This window comes from Hippocampus zosterae, chromosome 13, assembly GCF_025434085.1.
Source record: "Hippocampus zosterae strain Florida chromosome 13, ASM2543408v3, whole genome shotgun sequence".
Lineage (NCBI taxonomy): Eukaryota > Metazoa > Chordata > Actinopteri > Syngnathiformes > Syngnathidae > Hippocampus > Hippocampus zosterae.
The window spans coordinates 4,180,759-4,198,497 of NC_067463.1; the positions used below are offsets into that span (position 1 = coordinate 4,180,759).

At 43.7% G+C, this 17,739-nt stretch overlaps 1 protein-coding gene across 4 annotated transcripts in view; it reads right to left on the reverse strand.

Moving 5' to 3' along the window:
* The window catches only part of arhgap10 (Rho GTPase activating protein 10), a 45,787-nt gene that overhangs the window by 19,265 nt on the left and 8,783 nt on the right, over positions 1–17,739 (reverse strand). For 2 of the 4 annotated variants that reach the window (XM_052083649.1, XM_052083652.1), the window contains exons 2-15: positions 17,381–17,476; positions 16,097–16,158; positions 14,537–14,608; positions 13,630–13,731; positions 10,463–10,573; positions 8,398–8,502; positions 7,976–8,105; positions 7,271–7,377; positions 7,086–7,180; positions 6,145–6,226; positions 5,975–6,017; positions 5,694–5,762; positions 5,299–5,373; positions 644–728 (exon numbers count right to left, since the gene is read on the reverse strand). In XM_052083649.1, the coding sequence (XP_051939609.1) occupies positions 644–728; positions 5,299–5,373; positions 5,694–5,762; positions 5,975–6,017; positions 6,145–6,226; positions 7,086–7,180; positions 7,271–7,377; positions 7,976–8,105; positions 8,398–8,502; positions 10,463–10,573; positions 13,630–13,731; positions 14,537–14,608; positions 16,097–16,158; positions 17,381–17,476 (1,234 nt within the window). The remainder of the gene's footprint in view (positions 1–643; positions 729–5,298; positions 5,374–5,693; positions 5,763–5,974; positions 6,018–6,144; positions 6,227–7,085; positions 7,181–7,270; positions 7,378–7,975; positions 8,106–8,397; positions 8,503–10,462; positions 10,574–13,629; positions 13,732–14,536; positions 14,609–16,096; positions 16,159–17,380; positions 17,477–17,739) is intronic. The other 2 variants (XM_052083650.1, XM_052083651.1) reach the window with 2 other exon arrangements.

Genomic DNA, 17,739 nt, shown 5'->3' on the forward strand with positions numbered 1-17,739 from the left:
TAGACAAGTCAAACACATTAACGACTTTAGGAAATGAATGAACAGGACAGTTCTTTAAAACAAAAAAAATTATCACACTGTGTGTGTATATATATATATATATATATATATATACACAGTGTATATATATATATATATATATATATACACAGTATATATATATATATATATATACACACACACACACACACTGTATATAAATAAAATGTGTGTTATTCACAGGTTTTTACAATATGTAAGATTTAAGTAGTTTGACGACAGATTTCTATTTTCGACGGGGGAAAATGGCATCCAAAATTGAACATTAACCACCATGTTGGACCTTGGGGGCGTTCACCGTGTACTCATACAACAACAAGTACCGTCGAAGAATAGACTGATGAACTCAAAGGGCAGCTTGAAAGGGACAAACTTTTACGAATGAGTCAACCTAAAGTACGAAACTGCTTACATTTACATACATACATTTCAACAGACTTGGCTTGCTGAAGCCAAAGTGCATTTTAATGTTGGCACTTCACCCACATGCCGTCAATCTGGGCAGCGAGTGCGGAATCGACGGGCGACCTTGCGTCAGTTGTGCTTTCATCAAGCAAAATTGGGCGTTTTTTTTGTTGCATTTAACGGATGGGCAGAACCTTACCTCAGGTACAGCTTCAGTGCGCTGGTTATGGTTTTCACATCCCAGTCTTCACTAGTGGACAGGTCCACTTCGTTGCTCTTCTCGTCTAAACAAATCACACAAAGATATTCTCAATGTGAAATAAATATTTTTCAAAAAATCTACCCATTTTCATCCACTGTCCTCTGATATCACGGCTGCCATTGCGAATGTCGCAGGAGCGAACCCAGAAAACAGTTGAACCGCAACATTGACAATGCAAGTCTGAGGCCGGTTTGACAGCAATTTCAGTCGACAGCAGAGGGAGCTGTTGGCCAAAATGGCGACCCCCCCCAAAGGATGGAGAATAAAAATAAATAAATAACACAATCTTTATCACAATACCACATCAATACCACATTTAGACTAATGGGGGCACATCCAACACATTCTTGCAAAGAACATGTTTGCGTTCAGTTCCCCTTTTAGGTACAGGAATGACTAATTCCACTTTAACCAGAGTAATTTTTTTCAACACGAGTTTCTGTACTGGCCACCTCTGGGAATACGCGCCCCGCAATCTAACAGCAAATTCAGACTTTTCCTGAGCGAGGCGTGAATAAATATATACAGTAAAAGTTGTAACGAGACGTACGAGGCGATAAAAGCGCTGCAGCTGGGGGGCTTTCGGCCCCAGTGGACGAGAGAGCAAGTTAGAGGTTCTACACTAATTACAAGATTAATTAATCCCTCACTACTTCAGAGCCTCTGCGGGGACTCTGGGGAGCTTTCGGGCTGGGAACTGAACTTGCAGAAGCGTGCTGCATCATACGTCAGGCGCGGGAACGTTAGTCATCTAATTTTGTCCTCCGCCGTTTCCAGGACACTTTATCCCATTTCTTTTTGCCTTGCAGTCAACTCTGCAGGTCCACAGTGGGCAGACTCCAGACCCAGACACTTTTTATGCGGATTCGATTATTAGATTATTTTTGACAAATGCTTGTAATTGAACACATTTTGGAGGGGGTGGGAGAGGGGGGTTACAACACAGTGAACCACCACCTATTTGCTGTTTGCTAGCCACGAACCACCCATTAGTCGTTTTACCCTGTAGGAACTGTTCTCTACCTAGAAGCATGTTTTTCAGGGTTTTTGAGGGGTGGGGGTCATTTTCTAAAATGCCACAAATTGGCGCCAAAAGCTGACAGGAAAGTAGTCATTAGTGTCACCTAAAAATGGTAAAGTGATACAGACTGGAAGACTATCCTTGCCCTTAGGGAAGGTGCTAAATTTAGCCTGGGTTGTTACAGAGAGTCACCGCCACGCTTTGTCTTACATTAAGGGTAATGTAAAATGAGTTTCAAATAAAATTCAAGCGCTAAAGAGGTGTACACATGAGATCATTGCTTATATGCAAATAGTTGAGTTTTTGTTTTCGTTGGATGCGTGCCCACCCATCAAGTGTGAGTTCAAACAGCCAAGTCATTCTTTTGTTAGCTCCCTATTTACGTGCTGGTTCGAGCAAGTTAGGCTAATTTATATCATCGCCACTGCATCACTTCTTTCCTCTGATTACTTAGTGATAATGCAGGGGGGGAGACCCAGAGCCACTTTCAAGTGATGGCAGCTTGTCTGGAACACTATCATATCAAAGGCTAAAGGTAAGCATAGCTGCATAAAGTATTCCTGGAGGGATTTATTTGCTTTTGCCGACGGCGTATGACGGGTGTCACAAAGTTCGGCAAGTCTGTGGGTGGAGAGCGGGGGTTGTTTTCGCCGATGTGTCTGCTACATGCACCACATGAACGGATCTGCACCACTGGTTTTGATTATCGGCTAAATAGATCTGCCAGACATATTACCGGTCAGATCTTGGATAAAATTGTTTAGTTAATCCTTTAGTTTGGGTCATTAGCATCTGACTTCTTGCAAATCTCATTTTTATTTTTGCTTCTTTGCTATACAGTAAATATTCCCATCTGCGGAATTCTATGAAAAGGAATTTCCTTCACCCGGATAAAAACCTATGCATTAACATTTTGACTACGATATTACATTTTACCGGAACTTACTTAAGCGGAAATTCCACTATCCGTAACTCGGATGGAGACAGAAGGCCTCGGGAGCTTAAATACACGCAGCGCCCACCCGATGCAACAGAAGGCGCATGTTCACTTCGCCGTTTTCCATCATCGAATTTGAAACGACGTGCGTTTTACTGTAATTGCGAACGATTTTAACTTTATTTACTTACATCCTGTAGATCGCGGCACTAGCTTAAAAAGCAGCGCCCACTAAGCTAAAGCTCTGCACTAGTTTAATTAAAAAAAATAAAAAATCACTCGACACAACGCAAGACAGGGTGGAAGAAACGTGTTCGCTTCGCCGTTTTCTATCGTCGGATCTGAAACGACGACATGTGACTTTTTATTGCCATGCATTTTACCGTAATTGCGAAAAATTTTTACTTTATTCACTTACGTCCTGTAGATCATGGCATCGAAACGAAGAACCCAACAAAACAAAACCCCAAATAGACTAATTTTTTTCCCAAGACGGAAAAAAAATCATTCAAATACCGTACGTACTGTACTGTGTTGTTATTTTTATACTCTACACCTGGAGTGTATACTGTACTGCTGATTTTGCTATATAAACAGTTTTTGGACAATATATTTTTGCATTTTATTGCTAGTGTATTACTGTGTACTGCAGTTTCTATATGTTTAAGGTCAGCATAAAACGGTCTGCACGGCTCTACAGTGGAGTCAGTCTTGTCTGACACGCAACCCTCTCTTCAATTTGTACTGTAACGTGCACCGCGATTGGACAGCGGCCACGGCAATGGATTGTACAAGGAAAGAGGAAGAAGAAGGTCCTGAGGGTTTAAAGTGTGATTCATCTACACTGTACCGTGGATGTCAATGTGATGAGTGTGTGCGCGACCGCGTGAGCGACTTGAGAAGCGAGAAGGAAAGTTAGGTTTGGTTTGTAGGGTTCATTCAGGCAATCAATTAATCACACCTCATAATATCGGTGCACAACCGAGAGATTTTTCACACATAACAGCAGCAAAACTAGCAAAAAGAAAGCGTTTCCAAAAAAAATACTAGTCAAGTGTTAAAAACGCCTCATGCATTTTATATTTAACTAGCTGGTGCGCCGCCCTCCGGGCGGCTCATCAGCTAGTTCCTGCGGAAGGCTGGTAAGGTGGGCCTTCGGCCCACAAAAGTGTTGTTGCTTTGTTCAACTTTTTGTTCATCTTCATTGCTTATCGCGAAAATAAAGAGATGTTTGGCTCTACTAAATAACTAACAATTTCATTGCAATGCTTGTGGGTAGACAACATTTTTTCGCTAAGATGCCCGCGCGATCATAGTGAGCCACTGCCTTGAGCGGCGCAGTGGCGCGGTGAAGTAGGTACGTTTTGAAAAGGGACAGACGGAAGGACAGACCGCGTGCGGGACGACGCGCAATATATATATAGAAGATGTATTTTGAAGCCTCCAGCTTGTGAAGAGAAAAATTAGAACAACCGCCGTTGAACAATAACAATCGAACAAGTGAGTGTCATTTTCATGATTCCAATGGCACATTTCTTGATGCCGCTCTTGCATCGGACCTCACTTGCTTTACTATGGAGTAGACTCAAGAGTGTCGGCTAACGCGTCGGGCGTGAGCGTGCAGCTCGGTGGAATCCGAGACAGGCCTGGCTGCTCCCGCTGCCTGGGTTTGTTGTCATTCCGAACACAGAGCTGGAAAAGTCAGCCCCGTCCGTGTCTGCCAGAGGAGGCGGCAAACTCGAGAGCAGGAGGTGGGTGGGGGGTGAATGTAGGGGTAGGCAAATGAAGGACTGAGGAGTGATACAGAGGGTAAAATATGACTTTTGTGTGTGTGTGTGTGTGTGTGTGTGCGCGCGCGCGCGCGCGCGCGCGCGCGCGCGTGTGTGTGTGCGTGTATATACACTGAGTGACTAATACATGAAGTGTCGTGACATACCATTTTATTCTTGCAAAATCACATTCTCTATTCTATAATTTGGTATATTTTGGGGGGCAGAGCACATTTTTGTCTATCCTCAAAAGTGTGGGACTTGATTTTTATAAAGTTGGGAGGACAATTTAAAAAAAAAAATATCTCAACACAATAATTTTTTCTGATAATTTCCGAACATTGACATCTTGCAATCTTGACATTAAAAGCATCAATTTTTTTTTTTATTTATCACGAGACGGCAACTTTATTCTCGCAATATTGTGACTTTGTTCTTTTTTCTTGTATTGCCTGTAATTCATTCTAGTAGTCATTGTACAACTACTACTCTCAATAAATTTTCTATTTCATCATTGGGTTCTTTATAAAACAAAAAACTTTCCCTTTTAATCTATTCACATAACTTGCGCCACACCACAACTCCATATTGATAATTGTATGAAGTGCTGCCACCACAAGTGAAAATTCTTTTAGCCTTCACCTGCTCAAGTAGAATCTGCTTGTCTAGTTGCAAAGCTTCTAGCCCCCCGCCTCCCCACTCCCCGGGTTTTACGAAAACCAGACTTGCGGCCGAGCTCTAAGATAGCCTACTCATGGCAACTTTGAAGAAGGGTTGTTGTACATGTTTGGAAGGCACCTGGGAACTGTTTGGAAATCATAACCGCCCCGCCCCCACAAGACAAAAACAAATAACAACAACTTACCAATCATTAAGGAGAGGAGCTTTTGCACCTTGGAGCTGACGCCAACGACTCTGTACAAGCCTTGGTCATTTATTCCTGTGCAACAATCATCAAACGGTGCTTGAGTTGCATCGCAAAGGCTTTGGTGGTATAAGAATGAGCAGAGACATTAAATAAATAAATGCGGGACAAGTTGTCATTTGCATGTACAGTGTAAATACAGCAGAAAGCAACCGTGGTTCTTTGCGGAAGTGATTTTCAAAACTGGTGCAGGCCTGACCTCTGGTGTGCAAAAAGAGATACTGCAACAGAGTATTTCCTCCCCCACGGTTTTGTTGTCAGCAGTCTTTTCTCCCTCACTTGGAGAGCGTGAACTCTCCTGGTAAATGTATACGAAATCATTACATGATGCTCACCTCGTCTCTCAATGGCGCTGATGGAGTTCTTCACAAAAGTCAGCCCCATGTCATCGAGCTGAGCGTCGACTGCAACACAACAATATTTGGAACAGAGGGCTTTTTGCTCACATTCGTACTTTCTGTTCCACTTACTGCCTCTGAAATCATAGCTTATTCCAGACAATGTTATTATATTCTGAATTTTGTTGTAACAATAGTGCTGTTCTTGCAAAACTATCATTTTCCTTTCAATGTGGCCCCCATTACGCGAAACCTTTGATAATCATCCCAACACTTACTTCCTCTTTCTTTTGAATATGTCCTCCCGAGATAGCGGCCGACCTGTAATGAGACAAGTTTGTTATTGTGGCAATGGGCAGCCGCCGGTCAGCGCAACAATCGCTTTGCTGTCACTTTAATAGCAGAGCGAGTTGCGGATGATGACATAGTGCAAGGTTGTTTGACTCACAGGTTCCTTCCCACCCATGGCCAGCATCCAGAATTTGTGGTCACCCTCCGACAGAGCCTGCACTGTGAGGGCTGTGCCTGGCCTGAGAGTAACCAGCAAAGTTAGACCATAGCCAACACCGTATGAAATAGGGTCCACTCCTTGAAAAGACGCTATTTCCCAAATCGTCACCAAGTTTATCATCCACTGAGAAGTGTGATGACTGCTGTTTATGGACGCGATTGGTCGACGAGTTGAGTTTATGACATAACATGAAAGCTTGAGGTTGAGTAATCAAGAACATGTTTTTGGCATGGGCCAATTTACAAAGGATTTCCAACCGACTGCTGTGGTAGCCAGACTCTAAAGCCCCATGGAGAAACGTATGGCCAACAAAGTATTTCAGTATGCGTATAATGCAGATTTTCACAAATCGCAGATCGGCTTGGGCCGGGTCGCTATCGTGGGCAAATGTCGGGGATCGCCTGTATTATCCCCCCAAAAATCAAAAACAATAACAAAAAAAAAGCCTGAATTCGGGTACCTTTACGGTTTATGGTCGAAATGGCACAAAAGCAAGTAAAAACTGTCAAGAAGTGCCATTCAAAATCTGATGCTAATCAAAACAGCAGCGAAGCCTGTGACAGTCTACCAGATGAGTAAAAACTGTCCAATTGTTCCATGTTATAAATGAGCTCGGTGGAACGCCGTATTAAAGATTCTTTTCCATCGTATGACGATGGCGTTCCAATTCCGGTCGCTCCACTATGCGTGTGAGATTGTCGAGCCCCGTCTTTTTTCATCTTGATTTCAACACGACTTGCACTTGACATAATTTGGAACATGCTGGCAATGGCGTAAAAATCAAGGCCAACTTAAGTTCATAGACACGTCCCTCAAAATAAAATGGCCGCTATTCAACTACGAGCCGCCATTTCAAAGACAAGCAAATCGAACCCTACCGATCTGTAATGTCGAGCTCCAGGCAGAACCTCCTGTCCAACATGTCCGTCGTTTTGCGGACGCAGGACTTGAGCGTGACCGACTCCGTCTCACCCTGAAGACGAAAACCAAAATCGGGATAAAAATACTTTTGCCAGCAGGTCTGAAACTTTGAACATCCAATTTGTGCAAATGCCACACTCACACTCCTTCCACCAGATCTGTGGTCGAAAGTCACCATATGCAGGATCTTCTGCTCCTTGACAAACGTGCAGTAGCGTTTTACCCAACTTGAACCGAAAGGGGGCGGTCCTGCAAAACCAAAAAGAATGCCATGGATGAGATAGGTTCATATGAAATATCTTATATATATATTGCGCGTCGTCCCGCACGCGGTCTGTCCTTCCGTCTGTCCCTTTTCAAAACGTACCTACTTCACCGCTCCGCTGCGCGTCGCCACTGCGCCGCTCAGGCAGTGGCTCACTACGATCGCGCGGGCATCTTAGCGAAAAAATGTTGTCTACCCACAAGCATTGCAATGAAATTATTATTTAGTAGAGTTAAACATCTCTTTATTTTCGCGATAAGCAATGAAGATGAACAAAAAGTTGAACCAAGCAACAACACTTTTGTGGGCCGAAGGCCCACCTTACCAGCCTTCCGCAGGAACTAGCTGATGAGTCGCCCGCAGGGCGGCGAACCAGCTAGTAGTTTATAATAACTTGTGACGGAAAATCAAGTCAAGTCAAGTCAAAATTTCAAAACGACAACTAATGTACCTTTCGGGGACAAGGAAATTGGGCTTTACCGTTAATGTCGGAGCAAGTCAAACGAGTTTGCAGCACGTTTGTACGGACAGTAAGCAGTATTTACAAGGAAAGATGACTTAAACAGCAACAGAAATCCTTACGTTTTTCCTGGACGTAAAGGTATCCCTCGCAGCTGATCGGGCTCGTCTGTCTGTACTCCTGAGGCGTCTCTCGGATCCTTTTCATGAGCTCGTTGACCTCCGAGCGCGTGCCCTCAAATCGACTCCTCGTCTGCGAGGGGGGAAGCGTGACATTTGCAAGGATTACACTAAATGATAGGCGGCCGCTCTTACGGTTTTACACTTTTGGCCGGAATTTGAAAATCTAATTTTGTGACACACTTTCAGGCGTTTTCCTTAAATTCGTATTTAAAATGTGTGCTTACTGGAGCCTAATTATGACCGCTGCTATGGTAGCGTGGGTTCGAGATTCAGGTTCCAATCCCGCCGTAATATTTAGGAACCACTTTCTCTCCTCGGTACGGAGAAAGTCGAAACAGGAGGTTTGCAATGATATGACTTACATTCTGAATATTGATTTGTAGTGCACGTTTGTAGTGGTCAAAGTCCTTGGCAAGTTCGAAACCCTGGTGATAAAAAGTGAAGACCGTCTGGAAGAAGGCCAGCATCTGCAAAAAGAGGGTGACAGGAAGAAAATTAGGATACAGTATCAGAGTGATAATTGTTTGGAAATTTTCATGGTAGTTGGTTTTTATTTCCATTTTTTTTTCAGAGTGGGTTTGTTGGATTGTCTGAGTTTGACAAAAATGTTTCAGTTTTATTAGTTTTAGTATTCATTTTTCTTTTTTATACGGTCTTACTTTCTATCACCCCATTTGCCAAGTTTCCCCAAGACGGCGGTTATATGCACGCCATCCAGCAGCCAAGACTTGCTCGAGCTCAAATCAATGGTCTCCGCAGGTATGTACCAATTAGCATGCACGCTAACCAGCATTCGGGATATGTGCCGCAAGGACTATTTACCGCTGTTTTACAACACTAAAGTGTGCAATTACTGACCCAGATTCTACCATTGGCCACAATGCAAAGTGAGATTTCGCTTTGGGTAAGCCATTTTAAACAAAAAAGAATAACTATTCCATCGTTAGAAGAATGCAGCAGCAATGCGTCTGCTGATTATATTCATACGCTTTCAAATAATTGAATATTGGGCTTTGTAAAACGGTTTCCTCACTACGTCGTGTCGATAAAGCACGATGTGCGTCTTCGCCATCTATCTATATATCTATATATATATATTGCGCGTCGTCCCGCACGCGGTCTGTCCTTCCGTCTGTCCCTTTTCAAAATGTACCTACTTCACCGCGCCGCTGCGCGCCGCCACTGCGCCGCTCAGGCAGTGGCTCACTACGATCGCGCGGGCATCTTAGCGAAAAAATGTTGTCTACCCACAAGCATTGCAATGAAATTGTTAGTTATTTAGTAGAGCTAAACATCTCTTTATTTTCGCGATAAGCAATGAAGATGAACAAAAAGTTGAACCTAGCAACAACACTTTTGTGGGCCGAAGGCCCACCTTACCAGCCTTCCGCAGGAACTAGCTGATGAGCCGCCCGCAGGGCGGCGAACCACTACCTTACCAGCCTTCCGCAGGAACTAGCTGATGAGCCGCCCGGAGGGCGGCGAACCAGCTAGTTGACTATAATGGTCAAATGTTATTTCTTTTCCTGGTAATACGTATGACAACAACCCTCATCCCCGCCTCCACGAAAACACATGAAATGAAGTGATGACTCCTTTCCGATGTTCTTTGCTAACGTCGGCAAAATTCCCGAATCGGGCCCAAAGTAAAAAGTCATTTCAGCTAAATTTTTTTCAATACCTTTTTTTTTTCATTGCTTTGACAAAAAATGTTTTTTCAACTTTCGTTTCAGTTCCTTTGCTAGTTTACATGAACTAAAATAACCTTGAACATTATGAATAGTGTATAGACCAGGGGTGCCCATTACGTCGATTCTGATCGACCGGTCGATCTAGGACTGGTCCCAAGTAGATCCGAGGGGTGTAGAGGGGAACACCCCCCACCCAAAAAAACAACCATTTGTGTGTCTTTGTACATGTTAGTAATATCTTTTTTGTGTTAATGTACACTGCACCCTAATCATCCTATCAGTCTCATTTTCACAAAAACATTTTAAAAAATAAAATAAAGCAGGTAAAGCTTTAACCTACGGTGGCGCGTGACCGACGTCACCGGAAGTTGTTAGCGCTCCTCCGCAGTCTGCAATTGCAGCTTGCGATTAGAGCTGTTGCGCTATATCTTTTATCGTCATCATTCTCATTCCGAGTTTGCTTCGTGTGCAATTCACAGAGGGCACGGGCAAAGAATAGGAATCTAAAGAGCCCAGGGAAGCACTTTAAAACGGTACGTGTGAGCTACGATATTTAACAGGCTGCAAAAGTGCCTCCGTGTCAGGCTATTTCTCATCATGGCGTGCATGCATGTGAGCGGTAAGGGGAGATCCCGGGAGGTTGGTTGATCGAGAAGTCGATCATCGGTCCAAAAAGTTTGGGCACCCCTGGTATAGACAGTACATGCAAACATGCATGGCCGGGCACATTACTCACCGGCTCCACACACTCAAATTTCTTCCTCTCCTGGATCTCCTGCAGCTTACAAACGTAGTCCAGCGACTCTTCCTGGAAGTGCTGCCTCATGGTTTCCACCTGGACGTCCGCCTGTAGAGATCACGCACACACACGGCAAAGATCATTCTAATCGTGCACAGATGCAGCCTGGAATCCAGTGGAACATGTTGCGGTGGGCGCAAAGACTTAGCGGGCCCTCCCTTGTCGTCGCTCGATTCGAACCGTTGAAAATTGAGCAGTGGAGTTTGAATAACCGTCAACGAGCTGGAAGAGGAACGCTGGAGGGGAATATGTGATGCTGCGCGGAGAGTCTGAATCATTCGGTCAAACGGTTCAATTCGGATGATTAAAATCAACCGGCGGTGGCTTGAAATTCTCGTTTGTGGACAAAAATACAAGCAGAATTCATGGCTGCAAAGAAAAAAAATGGCAAGAGGACAGAGGACTCGCCACTCTGGGTAAATACTGTGTACGTTCCTGTGACTGGAGGAAATCCAGGCGAGATAATCACCGTAATTATGTGCGTTTTACGATCCGAACAGAAAGACTATCATCAGCTGTAAGATGTTATGTGCACATCAATGCATTTAAAAAAAAAAATCTAATAATGAAGAGCTTGGCGGCCCGGTAGTCCAGTGGTTAGCACGTCGGCTTCACAGTGCAGAGGTACCGGGTTCGATTCCAGCTCCGGCCTCCCTGTGTGGAGTTTGCATGTTCTCCCCGGGCCTGCGTGGGTTTTCTCCGGGTGCTCCGGTTTCCTCCCACATTCCAAAAACATGCGTGGCAGGGTGATTGAACACACTAAATTGTCCCTAGGTGTGAGTGTGAGTGCGGATGGTTGTTCGTCTCTGTGTGCCCTGCGATTGGCTGGCAACCGATTCAGGGTGTCCCCCGCCTACTGCCCGGAGACAGCTGGGATAGGCTCCAGCACCCACCGCGACCCTAGTGAGGATCAAGTGGTTAGGAATATGAATGAATGAATGAATGAATGAATGAATGAATGAATGAAGAGCTTACAGGAGGATTTCTTCAGCTTCGGGCCTTCGCGTCAATGGAGACAGAAGATTTGAAAATGACTTCTTAATTGCCTTCATACAACTAGTTGGGTCTGCGGACTGCCGTGCCAACCGTCAAGGTTAATCAAACAACCAAGAAAATCTTTGATTTGTTGCCAAAATGTGTCTGAGAGCAGTCGGGGTTGAATGTTGCCCCACTGTGACCTAACATGAGGCTAATTTACATATTATTGTCATTTTATGTGAAATGTTCTGTCATGCTCACAATCCAGGTCGTTTTACCTTTTCTTTACTCGGTGTGGGGTTATTATGTAAATTGTAAATTAGCCCCAAGTTTTGTCACAGCGGGGCGCATTTCGGGTCTGACTGCTCATAGACACATTTTGGCAGCTAACAAAAGAATTATTATTTTTGCATCATACCTTTTAAATTTAAAACTGGCCAAATGTTTTTCTCATTCGGCTTCTCAACAGTAAATATTATCATTTGCGTCGTCCTCCGTGAGTTCTGTGTTGAATCAAAATACAACAGTTTTTACTTTTACTGACATGTTGCAGATGAAGCCTGTGACTGAATCGTAATTTCAATTCTTCAATTAATCAACAGATTAACCTTTTTCTTTAAAAAAAAAATTCAATGATGAAAGAACAACTTCACATGTGAATGTTTTGAGTTCCAAGTGTTGTCAAGGAATGAACTAAACTCGTATGTCAAGGCACCGCCGTCTCAGCATTTGCTCGAGATGTGTACTGACAAATGCCCACTTATTTTTATCATCTAAATTACGCCGCTGTGTGGACGTGGCCCCTGCGCCCGCGCGCCACAAAGTTTAAACAGTCGCAATGTCAACAGCTTCGAGTGTCCTCGCTTATCACCTTACATGGACATACATGGGACAGCAAAAACGAGCAACCCAAAGAGGTGGCCAGGGGTCTCCATTCAGACGGCAGCGTGGATTGTAGTGCGCGCCGCAGCAGGCCACGGTTGACCTCGGTGCTACGGTCACACAGAGTGCACGCTTCCTTTGCGAAGCGTGCCAGGAAAATTGTCACTCAAAGCTGCGTCACCGGGAGCTTCACATGGTCCGAACGGGGCTTCGTGTCGGAACACCACAACCCAAACAAGGCCTGACTAAACAAGAGCGTTCAGAGGCTCAGGAGCGACATGGAGGCTTTGAGATTAGTAACTTGAAAAAGAAAAAAAAACCCCAAAAGATGAACGGATGACAAAAAATATATTTGCTTTTAAAGCTAAAAGAATAAATCTTGTTTTTTGGTGGTTAACTTGTGTAGATTAATGGGGGGTGGGGGTTCTACTGGGAATAAATGCTTTAGAAATCTGTTGATCTACATATGTAGATATCTAAATGGTACCATCACTATGTGTGATATTTAACAAATCAAATTTTAAAAATCACACCTTTAGTTTGCTTTACAGTGTTCCCTCGCTACTTCGGGGTTCGGTTATTGTGACTTTTCAATTGTGACGATAATTTCATCCACTGCAGTTTTTTTCTTTGGGGATGGGGGTCTTGCTCTATTTCTTCCTTCTAAGTCGTATCAGTCATTGTTTTTTTTTTTTTTGATGGGAGAGGCGACTTGTTTTCAAAAACTGAGACCATGCACATGATAGCTTGTCCCCCTTCCAAATCCTTGTCTCCTCATCGTGGCAACGTTCGGAAAACGGTGCGTGGATTGCAAGGAACGCAAACAGCCGCGTTCAGAAACCATTGTGAGCCGATTGTGCTTCGTACCTGGGCATTGCTCGAGGAATGACGACTCGTCGGCTATTAACCACGCTCAAGTTTTTCTTTTAAATCTTACAATGGCTAACATTAAAACGTTCCTGTGCAAACCTTAAGTTAGTTGCCATGGCGACCATTGCTGCTTCTTGTTTCCTATCCATATTGTCCTCTTTTTTTTTTCAAAGACAGAAGAAGCAACTTCCACAAATTCATTCCTGAAGGTTGTACTTTAAAAGTGATACCAAACACATTCGGTGTCCATGGATTTATGAGTGATTTCTTTCCCCTTCATTTTACTGACGTTATATCACATAGGTCACCACAGAATAACGGTAAGATCCTTCGAATTACATGTGCTTTTTTTCCACGAGCGTGCTTCCAAATACCTCTTGTAGCTGCGGCTCTTTCTTCTTGGCAGACATGTTGAGAAGCTTCTCCAGTGAACTGTAGTATTTCTCTGTCTCCTTCTCATACTTTTTCCTCTCCGCCTGCGCCAAGAAGAGCCGTGTCAATCTCAGCGGAGGGAGAAACAAAGCAAGGGAAAGTGCTTTCATTTAGATGGCGTAGGGCAGGCATGTCCAAAGTCCGGCCCGGGGGCCAAATCCGGCCCGCGGTCGAATTTTATCCGGCCCTCGGCCCCCTGTCATAAAATCAGTGCCGTCTGGCCCGCAGGTTGGGCGCAATGGAACATTGACTGAGGTCTCGTAGACTGGTGAGTGATGTTTCATAGAGTACTGCTTCCCTCTAGTGGCTAAATGAGTAATATCATTCACTAAATGAGTAATAGCATTTAGACACTAGAGGGCATCACTCACGAGTTAACAAGACATCACTCCGTGTTTATATTGACTGATATGTCCTATTTCAAATGGTGCTTGCAGTTGTGGATATGTGTATTGCTTGTTCATTTCCCTGTTGTTCGAGTGAAAGGTTTTGTGACTATTGAAAAGTCATGGTGATACATTTTATGTTTCAAATCAATACATTTGCACTCAGGAGACTTCCGTTTAAGAAAAAGTCAAGTGAATACGCAGTTGCATGTGATATACTCGTTTCAAATGAACCAAAAGAAATTCTTAAGATTGTTGAAATTAAAATAAAAATGGAAATGTGAAACAGACTGGCTTACTAAAATTTGTTGAACAATATTGTTGTTCAATGTAAAGAATGTCAGCCAAGGTCGGCCCCCCGACATTTTACCACATAAAATCTGGCCCCCTTGGCAAAAAGTTTGGACACCCCTGGCGTAGGGGGAAGATTATAAAAAGAAGGCAATTAGCCGTCATACAGTACCCTTACTGTGCCGAGGTGCTCTTTCCTGAACTTCTCCAGGGGTTTCATGAGGGTTTCTGTGATGTTTCTCATCTAGAGAGCAGCCGAGACAAACGCCGTTAAACGACTCCGCTTTCGTCCAAAATGCAAAACTCATCAAGACCTGAAACATTCCATGAATTGTTTCCGTTTGTTGACTGACAATGCCCGTCGCAAAACATTTGTTGGGTTAAACACCGACAGTGACTACGTATTGAAGACTCACTGCCTTTGAAGACATGCATCCAGCCCCTGCAAAACGCTCTTGTCCAATAACACGCCCGTCAAAACATTTGATCTTTAGCTGCTGCTTCATCAGTCCGTTGATAATAGCTTCAAAAGGAATAGCTTTACTTTTTGAAGTTAATATTTTTGTGGTACCTCAGCACAGAGGAACGACATTGATGTTGTTGATGATGTTCAGACCAAAATAGTGATTTGCTCCCATGTAGCAGCATCACATTTAAGTGCAGATTTTTTATTTAAATAAAGGCTTTGTCTCCATCCCACTGCATTTTTCCAAGATATAAATCATAAGATTGAGAGAAGACAGACAAAATATTTCAAGAAAAAAAGGTGTCCATTTTTTTCTTTCAGATTAAAATGATCATAGAGGTTAAGTTTATATCCTACTGACTACCAGGAGAAAAAAAATGTTGTCCAATTACAGAGGACAAATTTGAACTACTGGTAGTCAGGAGGATATTTGGTGAGTCTTGGGGGGGTGGGGTGGTTCATGTTTAATCTCAAAGTCATAAAACCTTTGTTTACGGAAACATGACATTTGATTTCAAATGTAACTTCCAACTTGAATCTCAGTGTTGTTTTTAAATGAAGCATTAACACTCTTAACTAAATAAAGCCTTTTATGAATTATGTGTGTTTTTGGGGGGGGGGGGGATAATTACAATTTAGAAGTCAACCAGAATGACGAAACATTTGGAAGTCCCACCAAGAAAGGCAAAATATTTCCCCGAGTTCCCGCGGGGGTTCTCCTGCAACTGCGGGCACGGAGACGTGTCTGCGCTTGCAGCCCGTCCCACTTTTCCTGACTGCGCAGTGATGTCATCCCACACTTGAACCGCACTACTGTCTCGGGGGGGGGGGCTAAAAACAGTCAGTTGTCAGCCACCGAGACTTGAGTTTGTGACTCTGGCTTCTAATTACATAACGACAACAACGATGACCTTGGAGCTTGCAGGTTTTCTAGTGAGAAGAGCACAACGGCCACTCCCATGAAGGTGCAGCGGCGATGACCCTTAGACGGGCAGGATTCGCAACACTATCAGCATTCATGTGACCAATGAAGTAGGCAGTGCCCCCCTCCCCCTTCTCTCCCCGGTGCTGCTGTTGCTGGACAAAATGAAATTTGCCTCCCGGGACCTTTTGCTGGATGACGGGGCAGGATGTTCATAGATGCGAGTACCAAATATGGACATTAGTATGTGCTTTCTGGTTGGAAATACACACACTCAAAACACACATGCAGGTATTTCCCGGACTTTTGCAAGCAGGCTCTGACTGGTCGGCGAGGGTCCTCACCATCAGCTCTCTTTGGTCTTCCAGGTTCCTTAGGAATGAGGAGAACTCCTGCAGTGACTCATCTGGAAAACATGAGTTTCATGGTTTCTGATAACATTGACAAAAAGGAAAAAAAAGTCACTCAACCCACTCTGCAAAAAACAGCAATTTGTGAGAAAAGTAAAGAAATAAAATGATGGTGAAACTTGTTTGATGCCACTCCCAGTTGAAGTTTACGGTCAAACCAAACATAAAACAAAGAAAATGACGTGTATTAGAAACCAGAAAATAACTGCCATGAGCATTTTGTCGCTAGCCTCGTGCTAACAATTATCAACGATAGCCAAACTGTTTTTTTGTCCTTTGAAGCAACCGATATAGTTGAACATAACTGTGGTACAGCATATGGTAGGTGATATTAACAGTCATATATTCTTTATCTTCTGTGAAATAAATGTCACACTAATGCGGCTTATGAAGTCACAGAGCGTAGCGGTGACACTTTGTTCGTTCATCTGTAGGACTGAGCGATACTACGTTCTTCTGGTGGCTAAGGCAGTGGCTAAGGCAGGACACACCAGAAGGAGCAGGAAAACGATTTGAACTAAACTAATTCCTGACGCATAAACCGTTTGATTCTTTACATCCTGTTCACCTTTATTCATACTCTGGTTCTGTAAAGCACAATATTAATAGCTTTGACTTTCAAGCGTGATCACAGAACAACTTATCTCAAGGCGTCACTGTACGTTTGTTTTCCTTGAAGCAACCACCTCACCATTGTTACATCGGCGCAGCGTGAGCATACAGAAACTAGCGGAGACATTCCAGTAATTACAAAGCTACAAAGAAGTGCTACTTTAAAACACAAGGAGCAGCGACAATTATGAAAATTGAAAACGTGATTCTTTCAGCTCAGCGGGGATGAAAATAAATAAATAAATCACTCGAGTTGAGTTCGGAACCTTCCCTCTTGTTATTTGGCGTGTTGCAGCGCAGCGTCGTTCAGCCGTACGGTCTAAATTTCGACTAGCCTGTTGGTATACTGGAAAAAGCTACTCGGAACAGCTGCTTAAAAATCGGCGATGGAACTGAAGCGCAAAAGATGAAGAGCGTGAAGAGTGGGGATTCACCATAGATGCATTCAAAACATTTGAGGCAACATTAAATCATGCTGCTTTGCCGTCAGAATGCACGGGAGTGATTCTATTTAAACTGGACGTGAAGAACCAATGAAGATACGCATTTGCGGCGACACAGACGACGGCGCTTCGGCGGATAGGACGCCACAAAGGCCGCGCTTACCGATGCACCGCTCGTCGTCTGTCTTGGCGTCGCCGATGTACTCAAACTGAAACTCTCCCAGGCACTGGGCAAACTTTCGCTGCGCCATCCCCAACTCTGGAAAAAGCACATAAAAACTGTTCACCATTTTTGTTTTTAAATTCTGATTTGCATTGTTTTGATTTGCAATTAATGACGTGCTGGGGCCTTGGTGTCAAGTGTGCTTGAGAATTATCCACAGCACTTGGTGGAAGTAATGCTGAGTTTTTTTTTTTTTCCGTGAAGTTAAACTTGAATCTCAAGAACCGCCAGCATTACAATGATATCATTCTCCGCCACGCCATTTCACTCTCCGATGCATTGTGGTGAACCCCTTTGCA